The 24,919-nt window shown below is 40.3% G+C and overlaps 2 protein-coding genes across 2 annotated transcripts; both read right to left on the reverse strand.

Moving 5' to 3' along the window:
- Positions 1 to 5,622: 5,622 nt before the first annotated feature.
- On the reverse strand, positions 5,623 to 8,045 carry phlda3 (pleckstrin homology-like domain, family A, member 3). Its single transcript, XM_068733714.1, has 2 exons — positions 7,336 to 8,045; positions 5,623 to 6,241 (listed from the first exon to the last, which is right to left on the reverse strand). Exon 1 carries the CDS (start codon positions 7,775 to 7,777, stop codon positions 7,346 to 7,348), a length of 432 nt encoding a protein of 143 aa, XP_068589815.1. The 5' UTR covers positions 7,778 to 8,045; the 3' UTR covers positions 5,623 to 6,241; positions 7,336 to 7,345.
- A 964-nt stretch (positions 8,046 to 9,009) lies between these two features.
- Positions 9,010 to 15,398, reverse strand: LOC137889717 (cysteine and glycine-rich protein 1-like). Its single transcript, XM_068733712.1, has 6 exons — positions 15,211 to 15,398; positions 12,899 to 13,017; positions 12,163 to 12,331; positions 11,874 to 12,006; positions 11,687 to 11,783; positions 9,010 to 9,560 (listed from the first exon to the last, which is right to left on the reverse strand). The coding sequence occupies exons 2-6, from the start codon at positions 13,005 to 13,007 to the stop codon at positions 9,484 to 9,486; spliced, it is 585 nt and encodes a 194-aa protein (XP_068589813.1). The 5' UTR covers positions 13,008 to 13,017; positions 15,211 to 15,398; the 3' UTR covers positions 9,010 to 9,483.
- Positions 15,399 to 24,919: the final 9,521 nt, after the last annotated feature.

Raw genomic sequence — 24,919 nt, forward strand, 5'->3', positions numbered from 1 at the left:
AATTCATGACATTACACACATTTAACACACACATATATGCACGTGTATGTGTGTGTGTGTATGTATATATATATATATATATATAAATTATTATTTATAGCATTTAGAAATATTTTATTAGTGATAAAAATGGTCTTACCTCTTGCCTATGAAATAGAAAGAGAAAATATTTAATGTAAAGGAAAAAGCTCAAAAATACAATAATAATAATAATAATAATAATAATAATAATGTGTGTGAATGAGTAAATTGTCTAAAATAAGAACACAAAGCCTGATCACTCACACGTGCTCAGGCATCCTGCTGATGAGATCTCACTGGAGGGGAGACGGAAGAAATTAGAAACGCACACACTGAACAGTTGTCATTGTTTGATCGTGTAGCCTTTGGAGAGCCAGATCATCTTCCCACTCTTCTCTATGAGCGCGCTCTCAGTCTGTTTCAGTGATTGTAAGCTGTCAGCAGGCAAGCATAAAACACTCTACTGACTTCTACTCTCCTGCTTCTAAATGCTCTCTTCACACTTGATTGTCACACTTCATAGAAGTGGGGCATCTCATAAAAAATAATTTGTGCATTTTGTAGAAACATCATAGTTTTTTGTGAGAGCAAGAAAGCCTTTGACCGATGAGATTTAAAGGGTCAGTTCACCCAAATCACGCATTGGACTAAGCCATTGATTCCCAACCAGGGGTACTTGTACCCCAGGGGTTACTTCTGGAGATGCTTGGGGGTCCGTGGAAAGATTGGGAAGTAGCTCAACAAATTTGAAAATAATTGATATTACAATTTAAATAAAAGAAATAAATCCACATATTGATTCAGCTGTAGCACCTGAACACCACATGTTGACATGAAAGCTGGTTAGGAAGCAAGCAAAGTTGAAACAGTTAAAGGTAAAATGTTAACTGATATGGATTTGAAATAGTTACAGCAAAAAGTAATGGAGGTAAATTGTTAGCCTAAATAAATGTATAAACAGTTTAAGTAGTTAGCTTAACGTATACATGTTTTAAATTATTAGGTTAGACCAAAAGATAAACAGTTGAAATATTTAACTAAAAGTGATGGATATATGCTTGAAATTGTGATGTAAAATGAACGATAAGTGGTTAGAATAAAGGGTGGCGGTACATCTGACGCAAGGGTTGGGGACCGCTGTTCTAGGCACCCCAGTGCCATGGAGGTGAACAGCATTTTAAATAAAAATATACATTAGAGAAACTCACATATTCTCAGACTTCACTGTGGATAGTTTTGCTTGGAAAATATTGTTGTCTACCTAATATAAAATATCATGAAAGGTATGACAACAAGGCGTAAGGTGAGACTGCCTTTTAAGTGGTCCTGTCAGCTCATAGTGTTGTTTTCACATTGTCTTACCCCTCCTCTCCGGAGCCTCGTGGCCTTCTGGCCTTTATCTAATCAACAAGTGATTTACGGCACTCGGCCCTTCTCCGTCTCACCTCTTCTCACCCTTTCTCTCTTCATGTCCCTCTTCCATTTTACTTGTTGAGTCCAGCTGAGAATGACGGCACCTAAGACCTCCTTGCATGATGGGGTTACAAGCAGCTCCAATGGATTAGGGAAGATTCCAGACTGATACCCATCCCTCATCCATCTCTCCCATCTCTCATCCTCATCTTTCTCTTCGGGATTATCTCGGGGAGAGGAATTTAGAGTGGCCTGTCTCCCCAAATAGATCAGGGGACATCTGATAGACAGCTGTGGAGGGTGATTGTGTGCTAGGGTGCCCAGCCTGGATCAGGGATTTACCCCCAGTAACTCATGGATCTTATGATGCTCATGAGCCTCTGTGGTGCAGCCAAGTTGGCAATGAAAAAACCAGCCCAAGGTGCTGTGGAAAGTTCACGTCAGCCTTGGATTTGAACAGAGATGCTTTGGTACAGATTTAAACCAACCAGCTTGTATTATTTCAATTAATCATCCTGTTCTGGCTGATGCACTTATGGTTTAGCTACAGCCACAGCCCCAATGATGAAAAGCCCCCTGCTATTGCCAAATTAACATCCAAACACTTCATATAAGATCGCTACTAATATCCATGTTTACTGAATTGGCATTATATACTGTGCACTCATCCTCCTGTTAGTCTATATTTCCATTGCAAAAACCAATAGATCAAGGATTTTTTTCAAAATGTGGAAGGAGGCTACAAATTTGCAACAAATGGTTGTAGCAGACACATTTATATTAAACTGCCATCCATTCGGTTTGTGGACCATATATGCACGGAAGGAAGAAATAACACTAAACCTGAAAAGCTTTACAGACAACACCATGAAGGGACCTTACCTATGTCAGAAGCAGCGGACAGAAAGACGTGACAACAGCAGAGGCCGGATGATCAGAGATGAGGCCAACGAATTGATGTCCCTCTATTTAACTGCACCTCCCTGACCCCTCCCCACCCTATTGTAGCGCTTGCTCTTTCTCTTTTGTTAGTGGAGGCTATAATTAGTCAACCCTATCTCTCTTACTGCCTGATCTCCTGTCCATTTGTCTCTCATTCATTATAAGGGGCCAGCAGTTAGAGCCAAGAGATTTGGCCTGTGAACGACACAGGACGATGAAGGCAACTCAGATGACAAACTATAAGTCTAATTCAGAACTATAGGGAGGAGTTTTTATAAAAAAAAAACACAACACTTTTAAGTGTATCAGTAAGAAGTGCTTGAAGAGGAACAATACCTGTGCCATGTAATGATAGGAGTTGTTTATGTTTTTATACAGTACTTTCAGCCACACTAGTGGCTCTATGGATGGCAACTTCTGTGTGTTAGTCCACCACTTTGGTCCAGACCTAAATATCTCGACAGCTATTACATGGAATGCCATGCAATTTGAGAAGACATCCGTGGTCCCCAGAGGATGACTCTGTGATGATCCCATTACGTTGTTTACTTAAATGCCTTGACGTCTAGTAAGTGCATTCATGATGCCCAAACGATGAATCATAATGTCTTTGATGATCACCTGACTTATCCTCTAGTATCTTTTGTGGTTTTGAGTGAAATGTCTCGACTGTTTGGGGCATTGTTGTGAAATACGGTGCTGAAATGTCTCCCCTCCCTCTGGATTAATTGCGATAACATTGGTGATCTCCTGACTTTTACTGTGTCTGGTGCAATCATCAGGTCAAAACTTTGCTTTATGGCCAAATTCCTGCGAAACTAATCAGTGTCAGCTGTTTACTGTGTGCTTATTGCTAATTAGCAAATGTTGGCAGGCTAACCCACTAAACTAGGATGACCAACATAGCAAACATTGTCAGGTGAGCATATTAGCATGCAGACATTAGCATTTAGCTGAAAGCACTGCCTGCAGGCTCACAGAGCCGCTGGCATGGCTGGAGACTCGTGTAGTCTTGTTTATCCACACTTAAACCTCGAAGGACAGATCAAAATGCAAGCCATGCTTGCAGGAAGGCCCCTGGGATTCTTATGCCTTACATCAAGCCTTCCAGACAGACACTCTTGACAGACACATTGAAACTTCTCAACACTGTCTGTATCTCAAATGTAAACAAAAGTAGAGCCCCACCCACAAAACACAGAACACAGAATTGACACTTGCTAATAATTCCAAATTGACTGGTAGATAATCACCAGGGCAAAAATCACCAAATAACTATGATGCTATTTTTAAGAATTACATGGTATCTTATATTTTAGGCATATGCTGGCAAGACAAGTCTTCATTGTCGATGTAAGAGTATTGCACCTATACAACATTAAGACACTCACAGATCATGGTCCAACAAACCTTAGAGGAAAGAGAAGGGGAAATAAAGTATGACCATTTCACACAGTAATATGGTATGTCAGGTTTATACAGTAAGTTGTAAAGTAAGTCAAGGTGGATTGAAGAGAATATAAACTAAAATTATAACGCACACATACACACAAAACATATAAGATACACAAAGACAAATTATATTTATCAAAAAAGCAATTAGCAGCCTGCACTACATGAAAACTTGCCCAAAACGTTCACACACACAACAAGTCATACAGCAGTAAATAGAGAAGCTCTCTTTACTCAACAGGAGATCGGCAGACCTCTAGTGGTTTAGCACTCACACAGCAGACAGCAGAAGCCTGAGGAGAAGACATGCAAAACATTTTTGCAGAGTGATTCTGAGTCTTTGTCAAAGAAATGCGCACACACATGATTTTTCTTTCGCTCTCTTCCTACAAGCACTGATACACTCATTAGATTTGCCATAATGTCTGTCCTGTTCTGACTAAAACCCATTCAACTCGAGATCAGCTCATGTTCCAGGATTTGGTTTATGAAATTGCAGGTCACTGTCTGTGTGTGTTTATCTGCTGAGAAAGCCAGACACCCTGGACAAAGGTTATGATGTTTAGACAGGGCATTCCACTGAGTAGTGTGAGCATACACTCTGTGGAGGACTGGACCTTATACTCCACCCCTCATACCATAAACCCATTTTGACTTTTTTTAAGGAGCGCAGGTGATCTTCAAGAGTAGATAGCACTTCAGCAGCAGATGCCACATAGAAGTGGTATACATCATCTGAAAGCTGGAAATCTGGGGATTAATTGGAATTTTTCCAGTTATAAATCTTCAATAAACATTGTGTTTTGGTTAGGTGCGTATTCAAATAATGAAAGTTTGAAACTAGTATATAACGGCTTTGACCATTATGATGGAAGTTTATGATGACCGTTCCCATGATCAATGATGTACAGTATCTTAAATGATTTGTTGTTCATAACCACTATCTTGGGCTTCTCCACAGATTTCCGGATAATATGCCTTAGTTTTACATCAATATAACTTAGCAAAGTACCTCTAGAATGTTTTGTTAATGTCCTTGTTTGTTTAGACCAAACAGTGTTTAGACCAACGCTGGGTGTATCCACTCCTTGTGGTGCTCCTGGTCCCTTGCTGACTCATGCGGTGTGGCTAGCTTTGGGGTTTTCCACAGTAATGGGAGAAGTCGCTACACAATCAACCCTTTATTCCTGACCTGTACTGAGCTCCACAGCCACACACACACACACACTGCTATGTTCTTCACACACACACACACACACACACACACACACACACACACACACACACAAACACACACACTCACATATACACACACACAAACACACACACTCGCATATACACACACATACTTGAATGAACAATATATATAGGCCTCCGCTAACGAGAGTCTGCTGATCCTGAGACCTTGCTGAATTTCATGCTGGGTGTGCACGTAAGGCTGCTGTAGGTGAGTATGTGTGGGTGGATGTTTGTGTGCACATGCCTCAGGCTCACTGTGCTTCTCATTAGTCCTCCACACTGTTCAGAACAAAAGGTGTCCTGACTTCGGCACACATGCAAGAGCAGGAGTGCATGCCACAGTGTGTGTGTGTGTGTGTGTGTGTGTGTGTGTATCTGAGGATGTGTGTATTTTCCAGAGGCTATAACAGCAAGGTTACACCACAACTGGAAACAGATGAGCTTAGCAATTAATGGGCTGAACCTAAAATAAATTGCAGCTGACTGTTTTGCTCTAAGAGCCATTATATGTTCCAGAGAAAGGAAGTATTGTTCTAAAATAGAAACACACCAGGATTACTGACAAAAATGTATTTAATTGTTTTAAGAGTGTAATACTGTACATGGTTTCAGCAAATATATAGAATAAAATGTGCAATGAATATGAGAAAAATATTTCTTCTTCATGTCCAACTTTAGCAAAAGCATGCAGATCTGTTTAGTCGTTCACAATTTATTTTTAAGCCAGTCAAACAGTGATGTGTTTCCATCAAAAGCAAGAATTAAGAAATAAAGTGACTGTTTCAGCAATGTTGGAAAATGTTGGCGAAAAATGGAATATATTTTTCAAACCTCAAGGCACAAGGGTTAAACAGTGTCCCGGCTCCATTGTCTCTTTCCAAACAACGCTATGTTTATTTTCTTACGCAGTGGTCTCCACAATGACCTCAGAAAAATACTTGTTTCCATGCTGCTTACGCAGTACATCAGATTCCTAGGCTTTGTATAACAGTGTGAGTAAGCTCATGAAGGAAGACAAGAAGAGTGTCTGTGACACTTGTTCACGGCCTTTTAATCCATACCGACGGCCGTTCTGTACATCCCATCATGAGCTGCACCACAGAATCAAGCTGATGGACCCGGCGTCCTCTACCCTTCCCCACTCTGATTGGTTCACTCCCAAAAAGTAGAAAGCCTGGAGAAAAAGAGAAGAGCACATTTGTAATATAAAATTCTTACTTCATCCATTAGACACTGGGGCAACTGCGTTTGTAGTGACTTGTTACACTGTTACCACAGCTACTGAGTTAATTTGGGCACTTGACTACTGCAGCTCTCTTAAGGAAGCATCGCTGTGGATTCCTGGACCATGAGCTCATAGTTCAGACTTACACACTCAGTTCCTGCTCATTTGAGACATCAGTGACCAGTTTCAGTAAATAACGTGTCACGTTGTCATGAGATGGCACCACTGATTCTAAATGTGGAAAAGCTGAAAAAGATGTATGTGGCGCCGAGCTCTCCTAGCCCCAAATGTCCAATTGTCTATATGTCAACTAAATACATAAGAGAAGGTTGTAGTGTGTGTGTGTGTGTGTGTGTGTGTGTGTGTGTTTAAAAATACTTGGCTGCCTAGTGAGGGAGAGGCAGGCAGATGTTATTTTGGAGGCTCACATTGCATCTTAATTATGTCCTGAAGTGAGAGCGTTTGTGTCCTAAGACGACTGTGGTGCAGTTAAGGCCGATGACCAGAGTAGTGAAAGCTGACCCGACCTTCACACTAGAGTGGAACATCTACATTGATCGACACACAAACACCAAACATTGGTACTACTTCTAAATGACCTTTAGTGCCTCTCGGCCGTGTGCCACCTCATTTCCCAAGAGTCTCTGTGTTTTCATTCCATCCAATCACCGCACCTTGTCTCAACTTTGACCACAAGAGGGGAGATGGTCAGTGTAGTCAGTGGCTGAACTGATTGGAAACTTTTGGGGTATTTTATGGGAAATGGTTAAGAGCATCTGGCAGTTTTCAATTTATAAAACGTATACATTTAAACTCGATGTGTCTGAGTGATACTTTGACTTGGGTTTCATTTCAATCTCAGTGACACACAGTTGGTGTGAACCTGAGACACTCCAGCTATGGTGTGGTGCCACACTGTCCCAAATACCCAAAATAAATTTGTAAGTCTAAATAAATTAAATACATAGTAACCTTCTCAAACCTATTTTATACGTGTTTATGACAGCCCCAGTCTAATTCACCTCCATCCGAGGAAGACTTACCTTCACCAGGTCAGAGCTCCTCATCCTCCCCAGTGCTGCCCAGGTGTGCTGTGGACAGGTGCCTGTTCCGTCCCGTTTGCACGGCCTGCAGGTTCTTATAGCGCACCAGTGCCAAAGCAATCTCCGCGTTCCACGCCGTGCCTTCCTGCGGACACCGAAAGTCAATCTCCTTACCCGTAGCCATGACCACGGTGAAATACACCAGCCCTCGCTTGTACTCCACGCAATCCACTGTGTCCATGCGCTCAAAACGGAGCTCCTTGGCTTTGGAGCTCCAAGCCGAGCTCGGAGCATCACCGCCGCCGCCGCCGCCGCCTTTGCAGTTATGCAGTCGCAGCCCTTCCTCGGTAAGCACGCAGCGCTTCTTCTTCCACAGCTGGAGGAGCCCGCTGCTGCGCTTCTCCAGCAGCCCGTCTCTCATCACTTTGGCCGGGAAAGACATGGCCACACTGAGTCCGAAATTTAGAAAGTCTTCAGCAGTGATGCGTCCCAAGATGTATCCATTAAACACACATCTTCATGTGTTACTGTGCGGCGACAATTGTCAACTCAGGAAAACACATCGGGTTGATCTATGTCATTAATAATAACAGCCAATAGAACAAAGCTCATATATTCTGTGTTTATAAAATCAATCCATGCGCGATGAAAACACTCCGTAGAGGTTGGTAGGCTGGTCTGCCTGGATATGTTTGAACATGCCCGGCTCCTCTGTGGACCATCCCCGCCTCCTCCTGGTGACGGAGGAGATCCGGGCTGTTTATGAAATTCCCTGCGCGCACGCGTGTGCGTGTGTCAGTGAGCGCACGTAGACAGTGCGATTTTACAGCACTGTACGTTATTGTATTTTTGTGAAATATGGTTATGGTTTTTGCCACCTCCCAATTAAGTCATGCACCTGTTTATAGCAAGTAAAAGTTGTTTTATTTAAATAAAATAAAATATGTTGTGTCTCTTTTGAGAGCTGGAATGCGAGTGGGTGGCAAGGTGGATAGAGAAGTCAGATGTTGCAATATGTGATTGTGAGAGAGAAACACAGAGTAAGAAATACATGTCTTCATTCAGGAAATGTAAACCGATGACTAATCTGTCAATTCGTATTATTTTTTTGGAAACTATTTACAGTTTAGTGTGAGCATTCCCAGTTCTGATACATTATTTTATATTCGTATACATTATATTCCTGAAATAGGAAGGCATGTTTGAAACCAATGGAAGCCAACTGAATAATGATGAAGTTAAATTAAGTGGAGAAACTGGTTAACAAACTTCAGAGCCTTGCTGATTCCTCAGAAGTTTCATTGTTCTCATAGGAGGTAGTTTAATTATGGCACCTAAAAAAACGTTTTGTCTTCTTAATTCTTCACATCCTTGGTGGCTGCATGGCATGTAAGCTTCATGGGTGGAGTGAAACTGTAATTCCCTGAACTTTATACTGGATTTATTGTACCAGCACTGTGATGCGTCACAGCCATGTTATGAGAGGAATGGATACAAAGAGTGTGGGACATTTATTGTACACTCTCTCTCTCTCTCTCTCTCTCTCTCTCTCTCTCTCTCTCTCTCTCTCTCTCTCTCTCTCTCTCTCTCTCTCACACACACACACACACACACACAGGTTGCCTCATATGTTCTTTTGGATTTTCTGCCTCAATTAAGAAGAAACACTGGCACTAAAATCGTTCACCTTTATTTATTATCATTCTGTTTGGAAAGCATAACATACAAAAAAGCAGCACTTATTTTGGACACAGAATATTGTTAATAAGATACTGAGATTTCATTCGAAGAGGAAAAAGAACAGGGAAGGTGCAAATCATCAATGCAGCGTTAAACAGTACTGTTTCAGTATGAAGTGTGGGTTATGTATCAGGATTTACTGTAACAGCACAAGTAATCATCTTTGTCCTATATGAGGCTGACATGTCTCACTGTTGAATCTTATAATGTAGTCCTTTATCAAGCATGTCTGTCAGGCGCTATTGTCGCATAACCACACCATAGTCTATATATAAGAAGACCCACATCTCTCTCCACATGGATGTAGTCAGGTGATCGTTTACAGGCAGCAGTCTGCCCTCTGCAGTAAGGAGACAGTCAGCGCAGCTTTCTGCAGAAACGTCAACGGAGATCTCAGTGGTCTGCTCTCTACTGAGTATTCACCAGCGCGCCAGCTCCCAATCCGAACCCAAATCCCTTGGGACCAAAGTTTTTGGCATAACAAGCTGTTAGAAGGAGAAAACAAAGGTAGTTAAAAAAAAAAAAAAAAAACACTTCGCGCTACGTACAGCGGAAATAACGTTACTGAACGTTTAACGAACGTTACTTGAACGTTTGCATATATGTCCAGGTAGACAGAAGATGTATGTATCTGTAGGACCACGACAATTTCTTTGAATAACGCTAACGTAAATCGTTGCTGGATTATTGGTACAAATAAATAAATAAATTGCTTTGCGACAGTGCCGTGCAGTAACGGTGTTACGGCTTATGTTATGTCTTAATTCCCCTTAATGATCAGCTTGGGATGCACATTTATTTAACCACATGGACAGAAGAGTCTGTAAAGATACTTTAAATATATCTTTTGAAGCAGACATTTTGACTTATAGCAGGACAAACACAAGTGGTAACGTCACTAACGTTAGAACATTAATGGTGGTTCTGTCGTTAACCCAGGAAGTTTCTCCAGGGAGACAGCATGGACAATACTAAACTCTGGAACTGGCCGAACTGGCTCACCTAATCAACGTTAATGGACTCCAGCCATCATTAGCGTGAATGTTTATAATTCCACCTGTGCTTTTCCTGACTCGTCCCTCTGTTTTGTTGTTTTTTCCCTGCTAAAGTCACCCTATAATGTGAGTATTACTGACTAATGTAACATTACGATTCCAGTGCCGTGGTCACACATTTAGAATGGGGCTTAACGTCACTGCCCCACAAGCAAGAAAGTAAAGATGGCTCCATGAAGTGTCCCAGGAGGCCATATCAGTGAGGGAGCACATGATCAGAGCCCTGGAACTGACTCCCCTAAATGAAATGCAGCCATCCTTAATGTTTTCCTGCTTTGACAAGTCAAAATCTCTTCCATTAAAAGGGTTTATTGAAGATGTTTGTGTCACACCTGTATGTCAAGTTGGGTTTTTGTCCTGTCTCCACGTTTGTTTTGTGACTTCCTGTTTTATTTTGGAAATTAACTCTCCTCTCGTTTCAGGTTCCTTGCCCTTCCTCATGTGTCACCAGTCTGATTGTCTTCCCTGATTCCTGATTGTCTCCACCTGCTCCCCCACTCCCCTCATGTGTACTTATAGTCTGCGTCTCCCCTTGTCCTGTGCCAGTGTGTCATGTCCTTTTGCCTTGCACACCCGCCTCATGATATCAGCAAGTCCAAGCCTGAGTATTGTCTATCCCGTTCTTGTTTCTCGTCTCTTGTTTCTAGTTTCTTCTGTAAGAGCGACCTTGTTTTGCCTTTTGCCATTTTGATCATTCAGCTCTTTGAGTAGAATCAGAGCTTTTTTATTTGTAGCATTTTACCTTCCTTGCGAAGTGATTTTTGGTTTGGCTTTTGCCGTTTTTACGTTACTGCCCTTTGAGTTAAATCAGAGTTTTTTTAGTTCTGCTTTGTGAGTTTGTTTTCCTGCCTCGCTAAAAGAGGCTTTGTTTCCAGGGATTTTCCTGAGTCTTTTTGTTGTAATTAAAAGATCGTCAGTTGAACCTTAACATCTGCGTCCGAGTCCTCATCCAGAGTTCCCTCCGTGACAGTTTGATGAACTTAATCTATGTATAATGCTTTGGATATCCCTAACTGGGCCTGGCATACAATCTAGAAAGATAAACCCAAGTTTAAAACAACACATAGGATACTAGAACTTGAAATTAATTAGCATCCTGCAAAAAATGCCATGTGAGGCAGATAAGTGCACTTCCATTAACAAAACATAGCAGTTCAATTTCTTTTATTTAAGACTTTCAGACTGGACATTTGATTGTTGCATCCAATCGTCCCCCTTACTTTAAGATGTGGAATCTTGTTCAATTATTGAATAGTGTATCACAAATCATGCGACAACAATGCGAGTCATGCTGCCTGGCTTCACTGCTCTGGAGCAGCATTGAAAACAGGTCTGACATGAGATTACTATACAATTACTATCTTGTTGGCTGCAACTTCTAGGCCTCTTGACCATGAATTAAATCTCAGTGTGAACTTGAACGCGGTTGTAAATGTACGTAAGAGACCATATAGTCTGGTGTGTTAAATGTGATAGTATGAACAGCTTAAATGTGCATTATAAATTGTACGTGCAGTACCAAACACAGGGTTGCTGTGATGGAAGTGAAGTTTTACCTTTGCAGTAGATTTCTCCATCCTTATCAGCTTGTGTGGTTGACTCAAGGCTCTTATTACATGTGGCACAAGTGAAACATCCAATCTTATGCCATGCCTATAAATACATAAATAAAAGATCCATTTTAGAATTGGTGTATTTTTTGCAAGCATGAAAATGCGTGTTCAAATCTGTGTTTTTCCTTACACTCCCAGCTCCAATCACTTTCTCAGCAGCGTAGACGGCCTTGCCACAACGAGGGCACTTGTCTGACCCTCCAAACTTCTGAGCCAGGCTGGATGGGTTTGGGTTGCTGCTGGTGGGACGATGAGGAGCAGGTCTGATGGGGACAGAGATAAACCGTGGATAAAGGGCCTTTAAGAGAGACAGAGAAGTGTGTGTGTGTGTGTGTGTGTGTGTGTGTGTGTGTGTGTGTGTGTGTGTGTGTGTGTGTGTGTGTGTGTGTGTGTGTGTGTGTGTGTTGTGTGTTACTCACTCTTCATGTGTAATACCCAGAGACTCTCCCTTGTCCATGCTGAGTGTCCCTGCTCCCTGGCCATAACCGTAACCTTTTGGCCCGTACTTCTTGCCGTAGCACGCCTTGCAGTAGACTTCATCCATATGAACGGCTACAGTTGTGCTGTCCAAGTTCTTCCTACACACCACTGCGAAAACAGTAGCATGCACGCAAACACACTTACATGCATATTATTCTTTTGCATATTTGTGCTCATGTTATTGAGCGCATTCATCTATTTAGATAGGCTCCTAACAGTTTCCTTTTATGGAACAGTTCTACTGAAGAAACATATTCTAATCTAAATTCCATGACAGGAATGTTCGATTACAACACAGTAATACAAATAACTCTCACAACTCCATAAACCTACATATTTTTCAAGTTGAGTCAGAGAAACACTTAGTTAGTGTTTCTATGACAGGAGGAAATCTGCCATAGAAGAATGTAAGTTACACATTTATGCTATTAAGTATTAACATTATCACGATTTTTTTTCCCCCATCTTTTTTAGCAACCATGCATGGTACCTATAGTAGCATTTTGTTTTATTATGCCATGCCACTTATGCATATACATTTTTCTTTGAAGAGTAGATGATCAACAGTTCACATTTGGTTAGTATTACTTGTGACTGTAATGACAAGTGACAAGTGTCAGAAGTTCAGCGGTTTCCACGTTGACAATGACAGGAAGAAGCAAAGAGTTTACTCACTGCACAGGAAGCAGGACTTGTGGAAGCTCCGCCCATCGCAGAGTACCTCTTCTGCAAAGTAGACTGTCTTCTGACAGCAGCCACACTTGTTTCCTCCTCCATATGGCATCCTTTAGTAACTGCATGCACCATGAACACAGACACACAAAAACACACTGTGATAACAGCTTTCTAATTGTCCAGAATCTGTCAATAAAGACACAGAACCTTAACAAAGAGACTGCGATTAACTGCATTTCAGAGAGGAATAGCTAACAGTGAATTAGATGGTAAGAAAATAGTAGAATACTGTCACCGTTTCTTAAATAGTTTTTAGGTATTCTTTCAAGGCATGCAGTTAAAATGTTCTTTTCATGACCTGGTTTAAAAGCCTGTAATTTACGTGTGTAAATAGGCTTTAAATACATAAACAAATGGATCAATGAACTAATTCCTTTACACAACCATCAAGCAAACACATCTACAAGAGTTTCTGTTCTAAGAAACCTGTTTAAACATTGCGATTTGGTGGCCTGTAATTTTGGCTTTGTAATGCCCAGAGACTGCAATTTCACTCCTGCCAGTTCTCTGTGGCTTCTGTAAAGGACCAGCGAGCCAGCAGTGAAGCAGAAAATACAAAAACAGTTTATTTTTAATTTTTGCTCTCTTTTGAAACTGAAGACATCCATATGGAAGTAATGTGAAATGTGACTTTCCTGAGGAGTCTTAAAGTTGGTGGAATGTGAAAGACCCTGGCATCCTGTCGGTTTCTACCAAGCCTGTTTCCCAGCATGACCCTCCCATTCCAGTCTCGTGTATCCACATTCCTGACCATGCAAACCCTCCCACCTCCCACCTCCCACCATCCTCTCCCTGCCTGTCTGTCTCATTCTGCATCACTTCTGCAGACTTCAATATCTGACTTGTAGGTTTGTTTTATTAGGCAGGAACTATTTTGAAGAAGCAGTTGTAACTCTACTATACTCTATTTTTCTAGTGGCCAGAGAATGGAGCTGAGCCTTTCAGAGCACAATATGGAAGTGTCACTTCCCATCACTCATGGACACACTTCCTGTGTGTGCCTGGTCGCACTAAATTAGCTCCCTATTCTTAAACAGAAAGTAAAACAACCCCAAAATTAAGCATAACTTCTTTACTGCTGACACCACAATGGTGACGTATTGGTGATGTGCATTCAATATACATATATGTTAATGTTACATATATATCATGTATACAATACAATAGTAAATAATCACTTCATCATGATTGTCACATATGAAATCATGTCTGTTCATCACATACTGTGTTCTACTGGAAACTAATGAATTCATATATTAATAAATATATTATAAGCCAATAACAAATATGGTTAAGGTTCAGAGAAACAGTGCTGAATCAGAGGAAGTAGGATGTGAAACATAGAGGAACGTGAAAGGCCTTGATTATTAATGTTCTGCTGAATAGAATTACCCAACTGACATTTTTAGGATTGTTTTTTCAGTTTGTGTATTCTTCAGTCCTGGAAACAGGACAAGAGCTTGCTTTTTTTTGTGCCAAGCATATGTAGAAAAATATCCTTTTAGAGTTTTCCAGCAGCCCAACTTGGAAAACATGACTAGAAGTGGTCAGAAGTCTCAAATAACTGTAACTCTTTCATTGCGTTTTACAGGCAAGACAATCAATGAGGAGCAGAAGAAGAAGGTAGAAGCTGAGACAAGAGCGTCATAATGTAAAGAACTCCCAGCTAAAGGACAAAGTACGTTAACAAAGGGTGAGAAAAAAACAGGTTGGTCACTTTATTAAGATTTACTAAATGATAATGCGCAGTCTTCTTGAAGATGAATTCTGGTACGTGTTGATAATTGTGGCTCTGCAGGTTTAGACATGTGTGGACACAGACTGTTGTGCAGGAATGTTCAACTAGAATAGAGTCAATAAGAGGTAAGAAGTGAGAACAAATCAGGAAGTTTGTTCATCAAGTAAATGTGACTGCATGTGACATCTGCGAGATTTAGGTGTTTGAAATCAGTAGGAGTTGCCTACTGTTCTGTATCAACCTCTGCACATTGATGCCGTCACCAGAGAGCATTTAAGATCTTTGCTTACTGTATTTGGTTTTCTTGTTCATGAGTGTTACCACTTTGCAAACTCTAATGCATGACAGCTATTCAAACAAAGGCGTCTCCTCTGGCCTGACTTCCAAAGAAAATACATTTGCATTGTGGCAGATTCCTTTTCCCATCATGCATCGGCACAAAGAGTAGGAAATTAGATACAGTTAGAGGCAAGCAGGAAGCGTAAGCAGGCTGTAATATACTAACATTACTCACCTGCAGTTAGTAGGTGCTGTCACAGGACAGGTTGAAGGTTGACTTTATCCCGGTGAAACAGCGTTGTTGTTGCCTCTCCAGATTTCCACTCTTCCAGATGTGCTGAAACGGAGGAGCTTCTGTTGTTGCTGCTTCAGTCCGCACAGTTATGGCTTGTCGAGCAACAGGGGAGTTTCTGACTGACTGACTGGCTGAGCGAGCGAGAGAGAGAGAGAGAGAGAGAGAGAAGTGAATGGGGAGGGAACTTGGATTGAAAAGCTGTGTGATGACTTGCACTGTGGAAATATCTCATACTAAGAATTAGAGCCAGAAACACAGTGAATAAGACAGATAAACTATATGCAAAACATATAAAGTAGCAAAAAGACAGTTCAGTTTATAAGCACAGAAATATAAAAGTAGAAGCAAGAGAGGTGCAGAACCATTTTCATTACAAATTACTACTTTTTTTATTGACACACAATCTTTATTAAAAATCTGTCTCTCCAGAGGTTAACCCTTTAACAGATAATCAGTTTGAGGAGTCAAATGGTAAAATGTTTTCCCTCTTACACATTGAACAGGACACAATCTCAAAGTACTTCCAGCCGTTGTACTTTATCACCACAACCTTAAATGACCTTTAGGGAGTAGCTGGTAAAGGGCAATCTGGTATGCTCAATGGATGAGAAAGCAATAATTGAAATGGATTAAGCTGCTTGACAATATTGACAGACGGAGCAGAGGGAATGATGAGCATTCAGCTCTACTATGATTGAGTTCTGCTACCACCATGTGGTCATTGTGGGTACCGAACACCAGTAAAAAAGAAAGCTAGAAGGTCTACATACTAACAGTTACTCTTTATGTATTTATGTAAATAACATAATAAAGACCCAAAGGGGAACCCCACCGAGTTTACGCATCAAAGTCTGTTTACAGATCTTGGGGAATGTTACTGCCTGAACTGAAGACAACAATTTTGAAAATTAAAAGAATCTGGGTGTGTGGCGTTGGAGATAAGTGAGCATACCAAACCTCTGTAGCCTGCTCCTCATCTCTGCTTAAGGTTAGTGAATGGAGGCTACATTAGCAGCTACTAGAATAACACGCTCAAATATCTGACTGAACTATCAGTGATAAAGTTGCATTGTGGGTATTTTAGGGGCCATGTCCTGAAAAGCAAGAAAACGCATGGAATAAAAAAGACGATTTCTTGTTAGATTTTGATGATTTTTTTAACATAATCGACAATGATATAGGAACACAATGCTAAATCAATGGAGTACTCTTTTAAACAAGTAATTGATTGTCAAAATGGTTGCCAATGGACTTATCAATTAAAGACTCATTCCAGCCCAATCCGAATTTGTCCTTACAAATGTGTGAGGTGAAAGCTTTGTATATATAAATAGATAACAATAACATGCGGGATGATAATGACAGCCTGCATGTTTTGTGTTGTAGATAAGGGAGACTAAGGGAGACACTCGCAGGAAATCATTGCAAATTGAACAATGAGAAGTGAAAATTAAGAGTTGTAATAAGAAATGTTAAACATGCTATAGAAACAAAAACACTCAGGAGAAGAATGAAGAATCAAAGATGGGTTTATTATATACATCAAAGCACACACACACACACACACACACACACACATTGGCAAGTTCCACACATTTAATATACATACATTTAAAGTAAACATTCAGACACAACCAAAACCGCTGTAACATGTTGACATGCATGCACACAAATCCTGATGAAATGTTTTGTACTCTGTATAATGCCTCGGCAGCCTCAGCTTCTCAAAACATGTTGAAGCTGTGGGAAGTTTGGCCTCAACTATTTCCACCTTCATCTCTGTGGCTGGCACCTCCCATCCTATCCAGAACTTTATGAGACTCTTTAGCTCAGCTGGAGACGCTGTGTTGAAGAAGCAGCTGATCAGTCGACACAGACTCCGCTAAGACGGCTTCATGCAACAGTAGATCAAAAGATGTCACCGTAACAGTAGTCGTACATACCCTTTTCAATGAATGTTTTCAAGTAGCCAGATACTCGACGTACATCCACGACATCGGACTCGTCATCATCTTCAATTTCGTAGCTCTCAAAGATGACAGTTATACACGATGGCCATATGATGCAATCCAAGATCAGCTGAAATCACATGGAACTCCAGCTGTATCTAATTGTCTTTAATCCTCTTAGTATTTGAATTGGGTGCAGTTTAAAGTCCCGAGGGAATACATTTTTGTGAAGGAAAATGAGAACAATAAATTGGACTACTTAGATGTGTCTGCTGCTGTACCTGAGGTGGGACTTGTGCTTCTGATTCCCTGGGAAACAGGATCGGGATTACATCTCTTCTGTGACTGAGAAGTGGCCACAGTCCCGTCTCTTCTAAGCCTTTTTGGAACTGATTGATTTGACGCCTCGTTCGCTCGATAACCTTCAAGACAGGAGACCGAGAAAACAGTTTAAAAACCAAAAGCCATTCAGGTCTCTGGTCTCAGATTATTGGAAGTTGAATTATTAAGATTTATTGTTGCCAATGCAGAGGGACATCTGATGGTTTTGGCAAAAGATTTATCTCAGATTTTGCTTGAGTTGACAAGTACACCGATTCTTGCTGACAAGTAGATGTCAACTCTGCATCTTTGTAACAACACAGCATTTGCAGCAACAATTTGCTGAAATGGCAGGCAGCAAAAAAAGTGTCTCTGTGAGCCATTGTCAAGATTGTTTGAGAGAGATGTTTCTGTACATAAAAATAAAACAAGATAAGGATGCGGGAAATGCACTTTGTAATACTTTTTAAGGACATAGTGAAATTATACTGTCTTCAGTATAATCCCTTTAGTGTGTTCAGCAGTAGCATGGAGAAAATGAGTTGAGCAACTGAAGTAGAGTAAATAAAAAAAAAACATGACATTACAGCATGCAAGAGAAGCTGTCCAGACAGCAATTTCCTGTTGGTGGCATTTGGTGCTGGCAGCCCATAGGACAGGCAGAGCTGATGAATGGCGTCAAATTCTTTTAATTCATTGTCTCCATCAAGCTGGAATAAAACATAATGAAAATCACATTTTATTCATGCAACATGCATAGAATGAATACCGTTGATTGTAGTTTTATGAGGCTGAGTTTAGTGCGTTAAGTGACAAATAGAGAGGGTTTTTAGGTAGAACATAATATATATCTTTTATGTTAGGAGTTGACGTTAGTTAAACTCAATGCTCACCATTTTCACAGTGTCTCGGATGTCGAGGTCAGGGCAGTCTCGTATAGTCATAGGAGCAGTCTCCATCGAACCTCCAAAGAGAATGTGAATAATGGCGGGGCTCAGTCCTGGGAAAGTCGGGCCGCGATGCAAGAAGGAATGGCCAATCATCCGGCCCGCGACTGCAAACATGTTATTTTCAAGCAGTTCATCTGAAACTGAGGGGATGAGGTGATCAGGCTCACCTTCGAAGACTTTGGTGATGCCTGCACTTCCTGCAACAGTGAAAGATTGAGGATGAAGAGAAGATTTAGAACACAAGTTTAATGACTCAAAAAATTAAAATCAGAGAATGAGGAAAAATCCCATTTAAGTAGAGTACAATTAATAAGTAGACTCTGATCCTAGGACTCTTTGTTTTTTGTTTTTTTAAATTACTGTAGACCTGTAGCTCACCTTTCCTGAAATCTGATAAGCTGTTAGTTATTATTTCCATAATTATTATACATTTCACATAAATGGTCTGTTAATCATCTGTTCTGTCAATTATTTCATTACTTTATCAAGAATTTTTTCTTTTTCATTGTTTTTTGATAGAAAAATAGAGAGTAGTTTATTATTACATTACCTGATAATATTTGGATACTTTATGTTTCTTAACTTGATTTAACAGTAATTATTTGCCTTTCAGTTTCACCACTTTTGCATTACAGCATAAATGGTTGCAACAGTAGATAGCAGAAGTAATTTCTATAATGATGTTTTTATTACTTGTATTTAGTGATCTGTAGGCATGTGACTTCTGAATGTAGTCTGAATCAGCATTGTTGTTGTATGAGTATGTTGTAGTGTCTAACCCAAGTTTGTATGGAATCCGCTCCTAAGTTTGAACATCACTGTCGACATCATGTGACGGTCGACCCCACTTCCTGTTGCGACGTCGCCTGTGTAGAAAAATGTTTACTTTTATCACTTAATTGAGCAATAAGGTGTTTGTTTTTTTTACTAGTGAAAGTAGTCCTGATTAATTTGCCAGTTACTACCTTGAAGTTTGCATCGAAGTGGCGCCGTCCACCGGACGTTGTCTCTCTTGTAGAATGTGACTAAAGTTCGGTCTTGCTCCTCCTTGTCTTGTCTGACGTCCACACTAAGAAATAGGCTGTTTGAATCTCTGTTGCTGTGAAGAAGGTCTTGTGAAAATAGCCAACCAGCTTGTTTTGGATCTGACACTGTTATCCATTCTGAGACAGCAGCAAAAAGAACAAAGCATTCAAATAAAATATTAACTATTTGAAATATACGGTGTCCAGAAATGAAGCTTTAAGGGACTGTAATGACTTTATAGAAATCCTTAAAAAAAGATTAAATTGTAGAAACATGTACCATTTGTGGTACTTGACGTAACTTCTTCTGTTTCTTCCATTTCTGTAGGTACTGACCCGATCATAATGGACAGTCGGTTCCAATAATCTGAGAGAAAAGGATTTACAGTGAGGTATAAGGTAAATGCCAAATGCTGTTGACAGATCCACTGTGCATCAGGTCAGTGTAACAGTGAGCTCACTCCTAAAGGATGTAAATTACAGCCTTTTGTGTTGAAGCAAGCCTTTACTTGAAACATGTCAACTTTCAGGGCTGCTGTTTTGGAGGAATGCAGCTTTTCTTTCAAGTGACCCTCAGACAGGAAGAGGGAGGAGAGAGTAATGTTTACTGCTCCTCAAACTTCAACCTATTTCTGACCATTATCTTGAAAATTAGCTTTTCTATCGACAGTAAATTGCTTTTGAGTATTTCATTTAGTCATAGGGATTGTCTACATTGTAATTTCAATATGTTGGTCTATTATGTACACAATATATATTGCATGTCTGTCCATTCTGGGAGAGGCTGCTCTTCCTGAGGTTACATGGGTTTGTTTTTCCGTATCCGAAGCAAGGGTGTCATATGCTGTGCAGATTGTAAAGCCCTCTGAGGCAAATTTGTGATATTATGTTATATAAATAAACTTGACTTGATTTGACTTTTTCAGTTTTGATAATGGATGAATTTACTTAAAATTCAACACTGCGTTGATTATACATCAAACATATATAATATAATATAATTTAAAAGTTCTTTAAATTCATAAAATTTCAAGGTAAAATCTAGTCGTAGGTGTATATCCATTGAGTTGAAACATGCATGGATTAGGACCTTGTACAATATAGTTTTTTAACAGGATTAACAGGAAAAATTGGATTCTGAACAGTACTAAAAACTTACAGAAACTTTGAAAAAATAATTTCATAATAAATGTCAACAGGAAGAGGTTATTTTGTATTGCCAGGCATATTAACATAGTAATGAGAAGGGACTGATGAAATGGGTTTGGTTCATTTTCAAGAATTACAATTTACATTGTGCTGTTGGCTTTACATTTTACTCTTATGTTAAACAAAGAGAGAAACCAATCAGTAAAGCAGATTCATGCAGGACCTGGAGAACAACATGGAGAAAGAAAGAACAAGCAATGGTCAGAAGGAGGTTGCAGCTGGGCATACCTGTGAAGATCTGTGACAGTGTCTTCTCCGTTTCTTGTTTTTAGCTGTCCATGCTGTCATTGGGGCTGTGTGGGAGTTCCAACTGCTAGTAGTCTAAGCTGGTTTAACTTGTCTGTACAGGTATTGCAAACTTTGAAGAGTCTAGTTTAGCTTAAGGCAGCTGTATTTTGTAGGACAACTTTTTAAAGGGGACAGTCAACAGATTCTGCTGGCATAACAGGTCACATGGTCAAATGGTTGAAATCTAAATTGCAATATGAATTACCTAATTACGTTATTTTATACAAATAACAGACACAATAAATGTGCAATTTTTGTGTTTTACCACAGTCCACAATTTAGATGAATATTAGTAAATGTATACTGTTCTAATGAGGGATGGCAGCTTTATTTATAGCATATTTCAATCCGAGTCAATTCAAAGTGCTTTACGTAGTCAGAGTAAAGCATTAGAATGGCACTTAAAACCAATAAATGATAAAAAAAAAAAACCTAAATAAAATCAATTTAGATAGAATAAAATAGTTTTTTAAAAATTAGATAAAATAAAATAGCAGAGTTTTTATTTTTGATTTAAAAGTGGCTAAGATTTGATCGCATTTGAGATGTATTTTTGCCCAAGATTATTGAGTGATTAATGAACTAGCAGCATCCTGAATGAGCTAACATTGTCTAACAGTCTTTTTGGGAAGACTGGACAAGACACGGTTATTAACATCCTCCCCGATGAAAATCAAGGCACTTTCCTGACCTCTAATTCTTGCTATTTTTTTGAGATGATAAAATGCTGATTTGGTTATTGCCTTGAGGCAGCTGCTGAAGCTCAAATATTGAAAAACAATTAACTAGCATCAAGATGACCAATAACATTCATTCTTTCCTCCTTGTTGGTAAATGAAATGATCTCCGTCTTGTTTTTATTTAATTGAAAGAAATTTAAACGCATTGATAGAGTGGGTCATAGACTTAATAAAGCCATGCTAGTGGCTATGTGAGGACGTACTAGTCACAGCGTGTGGTGTGTCTTTTCCTTTTATGAAAAGTATTTTGTCAGAAATCAAGTATTGGAAATATTGAGTAATGAAAGTGTGCACTGTGAAGACCCTGCATGAGAATGACGTGTTAGTATCACTCAGCTAAATCAAAGTGAATGTACTTAACATAATAATAATAATAATAATAAAAAAGCCCTGGGATAGTCTGGCGACCTGTCTGGCCTTCGCCTAATGTCAGCTGAGATCCTTATTCCCCCCCCTGCAACCCTGAATAAGATAAGCAGTTCAGATAATGGATGGATGGATGATGAATGTTATTGCTACTAGTAGTTGTAGATCTGTCTCTATTGGCTAAATCCTTATTGTTACAAATACATTAGCAGTTCTGGTTCCTCTTTCCCTCTCTGGGTTTGTGATATAGAACCTTTCTAATGTGGAATCTGTTTAGTCTTACATATAAATGGCCTCATGTCAAACTGGGACACAGTGTAAGTTGACGCCACCTAGTGTTAAAAGTGCAGTCACATGAGGTACAGTCATACACACAGACAAACTCAGGATGTTGATGAACTTGGTGGATTGAGCTCTGTGGTGATAAGATACAAACTTTCACAGGGAGCCGGTAACTTCCTCTAAGCTACATTAACCTGTTATGTTCTTCTGTTTGTTTTTTTCTCAGTGCTTCTTCTCTCTTCTGTGTTCTTCCTTTACTTTACACCTCATCCCATTGAAACTACTCATCTGAGGCCTCATGTTCCAGACAGTCAACATGTTAGAGTAGCCCCCCTCCATCCCTCCAGATGCCCCTCGGGGTGACAGTGACACAAGTGTCCCATTGTCACAACAGCGTCTCTCAGGGGGGAGGACATGCTTTGGAGGACATCAGTAGATTAGCTATGACATTAACCCCCCTCTGCATAACACACACACACACACACACACACACACACACACACACACACACACACTCTTCACAGACGCTTGCACACTTCTACCCATAATCCCTCTGTTTTCAAGTCACTTCCCGTTTCATGAGCCACTGAGACAAAGCAACAGATCATGCGAGTGTGTTTTTTTGCTTGTGGGTGACTTTGGAGTGAGTTTCACACATTTGAACTCCCTCTGAACTGAAAAAAAACAGAAGAGCAGCCTTGACATTAATGTGAGTATTTAGAGATGCACACTTAAGTGATTGTGGTCTACAGCATGAAGGGTACAGTACTGTGTGGTATGTGCATGAGTGTGGAGGAAAGAGGGAGGGGGGAGTTTATGTGTACAGTGTGCATGTGTTCATCATGTGTGGGGGAGGTGCTGTGCTTGTTGGGCAATGCCTGTGTCCTAAGAGCATTTTTCAATGTATCATGTTTTGTTGGTCAGTTGATGTATTTTTTATGCATACTGCAGTTTAGCAGGACACATTATCCTTTATTTATGTATCTCTTCAGCATAGACGTGCAGACCAAGTCAAGTGGGAGCACAGTGTTAGCACAGCCAGTCAATGCCTAATCAATATGTGATCAGCGAGAGAGCTCTCAGGCTGTACTTAACTGCAAGATCAAGACCGTAAAGACCCTCACAGACCGTTCAGTCTAACGATTGATTGAACACATGCTGTTAGAGAAAAACAAGTTCTCAGAAATATGCTGCTGAATGTACACTGTAAAAACGGAAGACTCACAGACATTTTTTATGGGTCTGATCCTATTGTGTATCACGATCTTCATTAAATATTCAGCACAGTCCGGCATGTCACTGTGTCAAACTGTAAGCCAGCACAGCAGAAATATGAGCAGAGAGAATAGAGCAAGAAATGCAAAGAGAGTAAGTGACTGAGATACAGAGAAAGAGCCCGGAGAGAGAACGGGGATTGAAAAGCAAGCAAGAAATCTCAAAGTAAGCAGGTTCTTTTCTATTTAACTCAAAACAAACACATTGTGATGAGACACAGGAAATATGTAATCCTGTAGTCAAAATAGTAATTAATAACATCTTTTCAAATGGTTACTATGATTGATGCTGTTTCACACCTCCATCTCTGAGTCACCCTGGTGTTGCACAGTGTGTCTCACTGCTGTTAAACAACATCCCTCTTTTTGTAAACCAGATCAGATGTTTCAAGTGGACTGGCTACATGCGTTGAGATTTTTACAGACAGATTTAAGAGGATCAATAGACAGAAGCTACATTCCTGGTCAGGTCTGGTGGACGTATGTCATTGCTCTCTATTTGTCAGCGGGGAAAAGACGCCAATAGAAGGTTTACTCTGCACATGTTGATCATGTTTCCAGCCTCTCTCCTCTTTTCTATCGTTCTCATTCACTCTCTTCCTTCTTTTATTAGAGGTGTGGGCCAATTTAGAGGACTGATGGATGGGCTGTTCCTCTTTCAGGATGCTTGTTCATGCAGGCATGCGCACTGAGTACAGACACAGATATAGACTCAGATGTATGTTTGTGATTCTGTGTGTTTATGCACATGTTCATTGGTCATCGGCGGATCTATCATTAGAACGCCATATTTCTTTTACTGTCTTATTTCATCCGGCTTCTCCTGAACCACCAATTCGACTTTGAAAGCACAATGATGGGTTTCAGCTTTTCACATTTGTGGTTACATCTGCTTAATTACCATGTCTTATTACTCACACTATACAGACACACCCCCTTCTCACACACACACAAACCACACTCATCCAGCTAATGGACCAGTCTGTCTCTGCTTTTGCTGGGCTTATATTTCACCTCGGAGAGGGAGGGAGCTCAGCCAACAGGTCCATTACGGAGAGAGCGAGAGAGAGGGATTGTGATGAGGGGAGGGAAAAAATAAAGAGAGGGGCGGGGATACGGCTGCGGGCGTACTGCGGCAGCAGCAGAGCGGCATGACGTGATAGAGGGGTGAAATGATAGACAGAGGGACACACACACAAATGCACATGCTCACAGCTCAGAGGCCCGGCAGGCAAAAGTAGACAG

The sequence above is a fragment of the Cebidichthys violaceus genome, unplaced genomic scaffold (assembly GCF_023349555.1).
Source record: "Cebidichthys violaceus isolate CVI_PGR_0920_01 unplaced genomic scaffold, fCebVio1.0.p SCAF_6, whole genome shotgun sequence".
Taxonomy (NCBI): domain Eukaryota; kingdom Metazoa; phylum Chordata; class Actinopteri; order Perciformes; family Stichaeidae; genus Cebidichthys; species Cebidichthys violaceus.

What these genes read in the sequence shown, in the direction of transcription:
- phlda3 (XM_068733714.1), bottom strand. Translation starts at nt 7,777, where the DNA reads ATGTCTTTCCCGGCCAAAGTGATGAGAGACGGGCTGCTGGAGAAGCGC.
- LOC137889717 (XM_068733712.1), bottom strand. Translation starts at nt 13,007, where the DNA reads ATGCCATATGGAGGAGGAAACAAGTGTGGCTGCTGTCAGAAGACAGTC. An exon ending in AAGTGATTGGAGCTGGGAGT is followed by an intron (nt 11,784 to 11,873) that starts GTAAGGAAAAAC and finishes ATGTATTTATAG; the next exon opens with GCATGGCATAAGATTGGATG. An exon ending in TGGAGAAATCTACTGCAAAG is followed by an intron (nt 9,561 to 11,686) that starts GTAAAACTTCAC and finishes TCCTTCTAACAG; the next exon opens with CTTGTTATGCCAAAAACTTT.